Below are 9,728 nucleotides of genomic sequence, written 5' to 3' on the forward strand. Positions count from 1 at the left end.
TCTTATTTTAATAATTAGAGACTAATGAGCATTAATGCTTTACTCCTACAAATTTTAATTAATTAAAATCATTACAAATATCCAGAATTAACTCACTATAATTCCAAAATAGTTTTAGGAATTATAGTATTCCATGTCTATCAAAGTTCATAGCTAATTAATTTAGGGTAAATTATATTTTTTATTATTGAGTTATGTTAAAATGAGCATATTTTTTAATTTTTAAAATTAATATTTTTTTAATATTATAAATATCATTTATATTTATTTTACAGTCCATAAAAATTAATTTATTCGAGTTTATGATTATTTCTTCTAATCATGGTTTTATCTAAAAAACAGTGAGTTTTTAAATTAAAATAAAAAAATTAAATTAAAAGATATATATTTATATTAATTTTTAGTATAATTTAGAGATAAAAATAATTTATTTATTAATTTTTCATATTCAATTAAAAAATCGAAAGTTGAAAAAAGTTGGCGTCGACTTTGGGGGGCCTGTTTAAGGGCATGTATGTCATTTTATCACAAACAATTTGGACAAAACCGTAAATAACCTTACAGAACCAAATCCGAGGAACCCTAACCCATATCCGGCTATTAATAACAGCATTGCCACTCCTATGTATCTCGCTCTGTTCTCTGCTTCTCTGCCGCTCCATACACTCTGTAGGCGACCTTTTCGATCCTTTATTCGCTTCGTCTCTTTCATGTTAGTATTGTTATTCTTTCTCTTATATTTAATAGCTGAATTATCCATTGATATCTGTTGAGTTTTGGGTATAATCCTGGTGTGCTTGTATTGTTTATGTTCTTTTTTAATTTTGTGTTATGGATTAGGTTTATGTGAATTATGCACGGATTTTAGCAGATTCGTGTTTCGTTTCCTGATATAGTGTTTGATCTGTAACTAAAAGATTGTTGCTTTTTTTTTTTATAATTTTTTTAAATTTCGATTTTATGATTTGCTTCCCTGAGAATCATTGTATGTGGTGAACTGATGAATTATATATGGCCTTTAGGATTTGAGGTCGTTTTTGAAGGTTTCCAAGCTTAAATTTGATTTTCCTTTCGTTGCAAACTTATTCTTTGCTGGTTGTTGGCTTTCGATGCAGGTTTAAAATCCTTGAAACAAATAGTTTGTTTTTTCATCTTCATCTCCTTTCTTTTGTTTGAAACATTATATTTCCTGCTTATATTGAATTATTATTATTGTTACTGTGGAGGTGCTAATCGGGATTTGCTTGTGCGGTTCTTATTATTGTATCACAATTATTATTGTATTGAATTATTATTATTGTTATTATTATTGTTACTGCGGTTCTTTTTGGTCGTGGCCTTCTTTCTGTGGTAGAAGTGAATATAACTTATTATGTGCAAATATCCTTCGGTGGGAACTGGGAAACTTAAATTATTTCGTTATGCATTTATTTCAGATCAGTTTTAGATCTCTATAATGGGTAAGGAGAAGGTTCATATCAACATTGTGGTCATTGGCCATGTTGACTCTGGCAAGTCTACCACCACTGGCCATCTCATCTACAAGCTCGGAGGTATTGACAAGCGAGTGATTGAGAGATTTGAGAAGGAAGCTGCTGAGATGAACAAGAGGTCATTCAAGTATGCCTGGGTGCTTGACAAGCTCAAGGCTGAGCGTGAACGTGGTATCACAATTGATATTGCCTTGTGGAAATTCGAGACCACCAAGTACTACTGCACTGTCATTGATGCACCAGGGCATCGTGACTTCATTAAGAACATGATTACGGGTACCTCACAGGCTGACTGTGCTGTCCTCATCATTGATTCAACCACTGGTGGTTTTGAAGCTGGTATTTCCAAAGATGGTCAAACCCGTGAGCATGCTCTCCTTGCTTTCACGCTTGGTGTCAAACAAATGATTTGCTGCTGCAACAAGGTAATAATCCACTTTCATATTGTTGTTTATTCTGTTGATATACTCTCACTTGAGGGGCAACATTAGTAGAGAAGCAATGTCCATAGATATATTTATGGACAAGGTTTCTGTGATGCTGGTTTACATTTTTTTTTTTTTTTTGTTGGGTTTGTTTAATAGATGGATGCTACCACCCCCAAGTACTCCAAGGCTAGGTATGATGAAATTGTCAAGGAAGTCTCCTCATACCTCAAGAAGGTCGGGTACAACCCTGAGAAGATTCCATTTGTCCCCATCTCTGGGTTTGAAGGTGACAACATGATTGAGAGGTCAACCAACCTCGACTGGTACAAGGGCCCAACTCTTCTTGAAGCTCTGGACCAGATTCAGGAGCCCAAGAGGCCCACAGACAAGCCTCTCCGTCTGCCACTTCAGGACGTTTACAAGATTGGTGGCATTGGAACTGTCCCAGTGGGTCGTGTGGAGACTGGTATCCTGAAGCCTGGAATGGTTGTGACCTTTGGACCCAGTGGACTGACAACTGAAGTCAAGTCAGTTGAGATGCATCACGAGGCTCTCCAGGAGGCCCTCCCTGGTGACAATGTTGGGTTCAACGTGAAGAACGTTGCAGTTAAAGATCTCAAGAGAGGTTATGTGGCATCAAACTCTAAGGATGATCCTGCCAAGGAGGCTGCCAACTTTACATCACAGGTCATCATTATGAACCACCCTGGTCAGATTGGAAATGGTTATGCCCCAGTACTGGATTGCCACACCTCTCACATTGCTGTCAAGTTTGCTGAAATCTTGACCAAGATTGATCGTCGTTCTGGCAAAGAGCTCGAGAAGGAGCCTAAGTTTTTGAAAAATGGTGATGCTGGTTTCGTGAAGATGATTCCCACCAAGCCCATGGTTGTGGAGACCTTCTCTGAGTACCCCCCAATGGGTCGTTTTGCTGTGAGGGACATGCGCCAGACTGTTGCTGTTGGTGTGATCAAGAGTGTTGAGAAAAAGGACCCATCTGGAGCTAAGGTCACCAAGTCTGCTGCCAAGAAGGGAGGGAAGTGAATTGTGCTATCCAACAGTAATAATTATCATGAGAAAAGTTTAAGTTATTATTCTAGATTTTTGAGATGTTTTAATTGTATTTTCGTTTTGACTTTTTTGTGTCCACTTTCTAGTTGCAGCACCCAGAATTGGGTGCTTGACAGGCGGTGGCGTCACAGTAAAATATTTTGGGAACTTTTGCTTTGTTACGCCAATTTGAGGTGGTTAGTTTGACTATTTCCTTAGTGATTTAATAACCTACTATTTCATGGTGATGGTTAAGCGAATCGATACAGTATTTACTTTATTGTGATTAGGTGCAACATTTTCGAACCTTTTGCTATTGCTTGTCCCTTTATACTATGCTTCTAAATGATGCATGGCTAGTTGGTTTGGTTGGGATGGATATTTGTTGTTATTTGCATACAAGTTGAACCTGCTGTTCACCCGCTTGTTATCGTTGCATTATTCAACACAGTCACTGATTGTCGTGTTGGAAAGGCAAGGGTAACGTGGTAAAATGGTTCTCTAATGCCCTTGTAACGGTAAATTGCAAAAAAAATTATCTCGTTGCCGGTATTATGTTCTAAGCACGGTCGTGGGAGCTCAGACGTTTTTTTTTTTTTTTCTGCCCGTGATGACGTAATGTCAGTACTTGGCAGTCGAATTACCAAAAATTAACGGATTGTAAATTTTTTTATTTAAATTAATTTGAGTCTTCACGAAAACAATAAAATTTAGAAAAAATTATTATTTAAATTTTATTTTTTAATAAAATTAATTATTTAATTCTTATATTTTTAAAAATATATTATTTAATTTTTATATTTTATTTTCGTTAAGCTATTTAGTTCATTCGTTAAATTTTATGTTATTTATATTATTTAAATTATTATTTAGTTTCTTTATTTTTAGAAAATTAATTATTTAATTTTTATATTTTTAATAGAATTATTATTTAGTTATATTTTAGTGAAACTAATTAATTAGTCAATACATTTTAAAAAATATAACATTTTAAAAAAACATATTATTAGATAAAATTAAAAATTTTATTTTGTAAATACTAAATTTGAATTTATATATATATTTAATTTTTAATTTCTTATATATCATTTTTATATTTTCAGTGTTGAAAAATAAATTTTTTTTATTACTTATAAATTTAAGTACACTGATTAATTTTTTGTATAGATAATTTGTATTATTTTTATCAACAGATAAAAACAAAGAGAGAACGAAGAGAGAAGAGTGCGAGTGCAGAGGATAAGTAACATAGAGGGATAGAAATAAGAGAAGATAAGAAATAAATGAGGGGGGAGGATTAAGGTAGCTTAGGTATAAAAAATAATTATAAAACTAAATAGTTAATGAAGTCAAATTAAATGACTAACTAATGTATTTTTCTAAAATATAGGGATTGACTAATTAATTTTACTAAAAATAATAGTTTGATCAATATTAATTAATGAAAAAATTTACGTGAGAACTAAACAGTTTAATGGAGGTAAAATATAATGACTAAATAGTATATTTTTTAAAATATAAAAATTAAATATTTAATTTTATTAAAATATATAGACTAAATAATAATTTATCCTAAAATTTATTTAAGTACAAAGTGTCAACTGCAAGTTATTTATTATTATTACTATTATGTTAAATACATGATTAATCCTAGAAGAAAAATAAGGCCCAGAAACAGTTCAAGTTTTCAATCGAAGATGGGCTAAAGTTGCTCCTGAGGATTTTCTGGGGTTGAAGATAGCAAGCCCATGTAATAAATGGGAGAGAAAAGAGCTTCTCCAATTCTCAGCCTGAGGCCATCACCTTCTTGTTTTTTTTTTTTTTTTTTGGAAAACAAACCATATTCCATTAACAAGCCCTTGGATAGTCGACACTACAAAAACTCAATAGAATCAAAAGCTCATGGATGTCGGTGGCCAAAGATCAAAGAGTTCCAAACTGATCGGATTTAGGCTCTCTCCTTCAAAAAATTACAGGGAATTCTTTATTTATTTTTTTTGATAAGCAGGGAGTTCTTTAATATATTATGTTATTATTATTAGCTAAAGCAAGCCAGGAAACCAAATGCTGAGGGCAGCTTGCTGCCAATGAAGAGAATGGTGCATGGGGCGGCGCGCCACTCCTTTGCAAAAGTTAGGTTTGGTTTTATATATATATATATATATATATATATATATATATATATAATATCAAATTGTGATTGATATTGCTTTGGATGCACATTCTTTCCAATCCATTCTTGCCTTGTTTAGGTTTCGGCCTTGTCCTGCTAACAGATTGTTATTTGAGCGGCCAATGATAATTACGTTTAAACAATTGTTATGGGATTGTGACAATTGTACATGACAAAAACAATACGAGTTTGAGGCATTTTTCTAAAAGTTTAAAAATAAAACTAAATTTTAAATTATCTAAATTAAATAATTTTTTTTTAGTATTAAGTTTTACTATGACTCAAATTTTATTCTTCATAAACCTAAAAATGACCCTACATGACTGAATTAAAACTAATTAATAATTATATTTTGTAACAACTTTAGCCCTATCTAACATTGAGAAAAAATTTTTTTTTAATTATTTTAAATATTAAAAAATAATTTAAAAAAATTATTTTATTATTTTAGAGTTATTCTGACTAAAAAATATTAAATTTAGTTTTAAATTAATTTTTAATTATCTCTAATTAATATATTTAAAAATATACTTTTCTCAATATTAATTTTAATAATAATATTAAATATATTATTTATTTATTTATTTTTAACATTATTAAAAAAGTAAATTAAAAACATAGGTTATTGTTTTAATGTTTTTATAATTAAAATAATCAAAATTTAGTTTTTTTAATTACTTTTTTAATACACCAATACAATACAAAACTTTCTATTTTAACCAAGTGGAACAAATTCGTTCCTTTGTCTTAAGCTCGGAGGGGAAAGGGCAAAGCTGTAAGATGAATATTTGTTGCCCTCAAGTTATCGCTATAAACAATAGCATTTTCCCATTTCTTCCCTCAGCTTCTTTGCTGCAAACTGATCTCCTAGGGTTTTTCTTCTCTGCTTCCTTCACTCTAACCCTAGGTGAATCTTCAATCCTTTTTCTCTTCACTTTGTTGGCTAATAATCTTTTTCTGTAGTATTTATAAATAAAACAAATTATATTAATAATTAATTAATTAATTAATAATATAAATATATTTATAATTTTTTAATTATAAAAAGTATTAAAAATGATTTAATAAGAGGATAATTTTCCTATAACGGGACTGTATTATTTTGTTAAAAAAGTTCGGAGGTTGATGCAAGCATTGGTGGCAGAATAGTCATTTCACTTTCCAGATAGCCAACCCCGAGGAACCCTAGCTCTATGTTCCACTATAAATAAAATGTTAAAAGACAATCTCTGCGTACTCCATCCTTTGCCTCTCACTCGCTCTGCTCTGCTGCGGCCATCTCGTAGCTGCCTCGTTTATCTTCTTTTCAGGTAAATCGATTTAGCCTCGTTAATCACTTAACTTCTCTTGCCATGGTCGATTCTTAGATCTGTTTATCTCTATCTTCAGTAGCTTTTGCGTTATGAGCTCCCAAATATAGCGTGTACAGTAGTTTAGCTTGTCTTTGATATATCTGATTTGATTTATTATATTAGACTTGTTTAGGTTTATGTGTTGTGCTGTATAGATCTATGAGATGAGATCAATAGGATGTGAATTATGAGCTTAAATTAGCAGATTTGAATCATATCATTAGTTGTTAAAATTATGTAATTTTAGGTAAGTCGGTGAAGATTATTGATGGTTTTGCGTTTTTGTTGTCCAATAATTAACTCGAATTTGGCAATTTTGGATCAGTGCTAGAAAATGGGTAAGGAGAAGGTTCACATCAACATCGTGGTCATTGGCCATGTCGACTCTGGCAAGTCCACCACCACTGGCCATCTCATCTACAAGCTTGGAGGTATTGACAAGCGTGTGATTGAGAGGTTTGAGAAGGAAGCTGCTGAGATGAACAAGAGGTCATTTAAGTATGCCTGGGTGCTTGACAAGCTCAAGGCTGAGCGTGAACGTGGTATTACCATTGATATTGCCCTGTGGAAGTTCGAGACCACCAAGTACTACTGCACTGTCATTGATGCTCCTGGACATCGTGATTTTATTAAGAACATGATTACTGGTACCTCACAGGCTGACTGTGCCGTCCTCATCATTGATTCGACCACTGGTGGTTTTGAGGCTGGTATTTCCAAGGATGGGCAGACCCGTGAACATGCTCTCCTTGCTTTCACCCTTGGTGTCAGGCAAATGATTTGCTGCTGCAACAAGGTGATGATCTAACTGTCTGTTTTTATGCTTAGATTTAATTCTGTAGCATAACTGCATTATGAGATATTATCATGTCTATGGCTAAAGGGGAGATTCTTATACTGTGATTGCTTTTTATTTTACATTTTTTCTTGAGAAGAATACACGTTTTATAAGAACACTCAGGATTGGGTGATTTCTATTTAGGCTAGGGTCTGGTAGTTCTGGGCTCTGCAAATTGAAAATTGGGTTTGATAATGAAGTAAATTCTCCTTTTCTGGGTACTTTTTTCTATTCAGTGATTTGCTCTGTCGTGTTTTCTCTTTGCTTCCTTTATTATATATTTGGGTTCTGGAAGAAAAGTTTCCTTTTTGAAACTATATAAATGTTACTTAGTTTTATGTTGACAAGCAACTGTATCTTTACTGTTTATATTATGTGTTCATTAATCTAATCTTCATAATATTTTACTTTTCCTTTCTTTAGATGGATGCCACCACTCCCAAGTACTCCAAGGCCAGGTATGATGAAATCGTCAAGGAAGTCGCCTCATACCTTAAGAAAGTAGGGTACAACCCAGAGAAGATTCCATTTGTCCCCATCTCTGGGTTTGAAGGTGACAACATGATTCAGAGGTCAACCAACCTCGACTGGTACAAGGGCCCAACCCTTCTTGAAGCTCTGGACCAGATTCTGGAGCCCAAGAGGCCATCAGACAAGCCTCTCCGTCTCCCACTTCAGGACGTTTACAAGATTGGTGGCATTGGAACTGTTCCAGTGGGTCGTGTGGAGACTGGTATCCTGAAGCCCGGAATGGTTGTGACCTTTGGACCCAGTGGACTGACAACTGAAGTGAAGTCAGTTGAGATGCATCATGAGGCTCTCCAGGAGGCCCTCCCTGGTGACAATGTTGGGTTTAACGTGAAGAACGTTGCAGTGAAAGATCTCAAGAGAGGTTTTGTGGCATCAAACTCTAAGGATGATCCTGCCAAGGAGGCTGCTAACTTTACAGCACAGGTCATCATTATGAACCACCCTGGTCAGATTGGAAATGGTTATGCCCCAGTGCTGGATTGCCACACCTCTCATATTGCTGTCAAGTTTGCTGAAATCTTGACCAAGATTGATCGTCGCTCTGGCAAAGAGCTCGAGAAGGAGCCTAAGTTTTTGAAAAATGGTGATGCTGGGTTCGTGAAGATGATTCCCACCAAGCCAATGGTTGTGGAGACCTTCTCTGAGTACCCCCCATTGGGTCGTTTTGCTGTTAGGGACATGCGCCAGACTGTTGCTGTGGGTGTTATCAAGAGTGTAGAGAAGAAGGACCCATCTGGAGCCAAGGTCACCAAGTCTGCTGCCAAGAAGGGAGGAAAATGAATTGTGCTGTCTGCGAGTTCTATTATTGCCATTAAGGACATTTTGTGCTACTATTTTTGTGTTTTAAAATGTTTATTCACGAGTTATATATTGAGTTTTCCGTGTCCACCGTCTGGTTGCTGTACTCAGAATTGGGTGCTAGACAGGCGGTGGAGACGGGTCTGTATGAGGATTTATGGTTTGATTTTGCAAGTTTTTCTACAACAGATTGAGCTTTATATTGCTTTTCTTATATTACTTTATTTGCTCTGGTCTCTCTGATTTGGTTTTGGATGGTATGCCAGTGGTGGTTTCCTGTCTCATCTTTGATCAAGTACTTTTGCTGTTCTGATTGCTTCTAACTTGCTCCAGATTGCAGGTCTGTTGTTGCCAAGGAAACCTTTCTCACTTGATGTGATATACAGCCACTGGCAGTGACCAAATGCTTCGTATGTTCCAAAATGGAATATACGAACAGAATATCTCATATATAAATGGCTCGCTTTAGTTGATTTTCCTTTTTCTTTATTTTCCTTGAAGACTAATAGAGCAATTAAGACACCAAGTAAATTTAAATGCAAGAGAAGGGGCTTAACACTAACAGGGGCATGGAAGTCGGATATTTCAGTTGAATAAGCAAGTAGTTGAATTCAAATGCTGAGAGCATTTCGTTACTTCTTGTACAGGGCATTTCAGTTGAGAGCATAGCGAAAAATCTTGTTACTGGGACGACGAAGATGTGCAAGTGTTCATGTCATTTTCTTTTTAATAAATTTATATTTAGCTTATTTTAAATGAATAAATTTGTAACTGTCTAAATAAGCAAATTTCGAACCTCAACTTCCAATTGCTGAATTTTTTTTTATAATTTTTTCCGTAGTTATTAAATAAACTAAAAAAAATTGTAATTATTAATTTCTTTCTTTGCAAACAGAGTTTTAGGAGGGGAAGTATAACCTAATATATTCTGCCCTTCTTTATTATTAGCTTAAATTTTAGCCTTTATACAAAAAAGTAATCCAAGTCAAATATAAAAGCAAATATGGCAAATTCAGAAACCCAACCTGTGCCTATTTATTATTATTATTTTTTTAATTCTTATTT

The 9,728-nt window shown here is 34.1% G+C and overlaps 2 protein-coding genes across 2 annotated transcripts; both read left to right on the top strand.

The window, feature by feature from the left end:
• The first annotated feature begins 563 nt into the window (after positions 1 to 563).
• On the top strand, positions 564 to 3,251 carry LOC110636200 (elongation factor 1-alpha). The gene is made up of 3 exons (XM_021785777.2): positions 564 to 712; positions 1,437 to 1,918; positions 2,078 to 3,251. Exons 2-3 carry the CDS (start codon positions 1,457 to 1,459, stop codon positions 2,963 to 2,965), a joined length of 1,350 nt encoding a protein of 449 aa, XP_021641469.1. The 5' UTR covers positions 564 to 712; positions 1,437 to 1,456; the 3' UTR covers positions 2,966 to 3,251.
• Positions 3,252 to 6,300: 3,049 nt separating this feature from the next.
• On the top strand, positions 6,301 to 8,877 carry LOC110636199 (elongation factor 1-alpha). Its single transcript, XM_021785776.2, has 3 exons — positions 6,301 to 6,454; positions 6,822 to 7,292; positions 7,758 to 8,877. The coding sequence occupies exons 2-3, from the start codon at positions 6,831 to 6,833 to the stop codon at positions 8,643 to 8,645; spliced, it is 1,350 nt and encodes a 449-aa protein (XP_021641468.1). The 5' UTR covers positions 6,301 to 6,454; positions 6,822 to 6,830; the 3' UTR covers positions 8,646 to 8,877.
• Positions 8,878 to 9,728: the final 851 nt, after the last annotated feature.

This window comes from Hevea brasiliensis, chromosome 15 (genome assembly GCF_030052815.1).
Source record: "Hevea brasiliensis isolate MT/VB/25A 57/8 chromosome 15, ASM3005281v1, whole genome shotgun sequence".
Taxonomy (NCBI): domain Eukaryota; kingdom Viridiplantae; phylum Streptophyta; class Magnoliopsida; order Malpighiales; family Euphorbiaceae; genus Hevea; species Hevea brasiliensis.

Excerpts from the sequence above, each read along its gene's own strand:
- LOC110636200 (XM_021785777.2), top strand. The coding sequence starts at position 1,457 with ATGGGTAAGGAGAAGGTTCATATCAACATTGTGGTCATTGGCCATGTT. Across the intron at positions 1,919-2,077 it reads TGATTTGCTGCTGCAACAAG|ATGGATGCTACCACCCCCAA; the intron begins GTAATAATCCAC and ends TTTGTTTAATAG.
- LOC110636199 (XM_021785776.2), top strand. The coding sequence starts at position 6,831 with ATGGGTAAGGAGAAGGTTCACATCAACATCGTGGTCATTGGCCATGTC. Across the intron at positions 7,293-7,757 it reads TGATTTGCTGCTGCAACAAG|ATGGATGCCACCACTCCCAA; the intron begins GTGATGATCTAA and ends TCCTTTCTTTAG.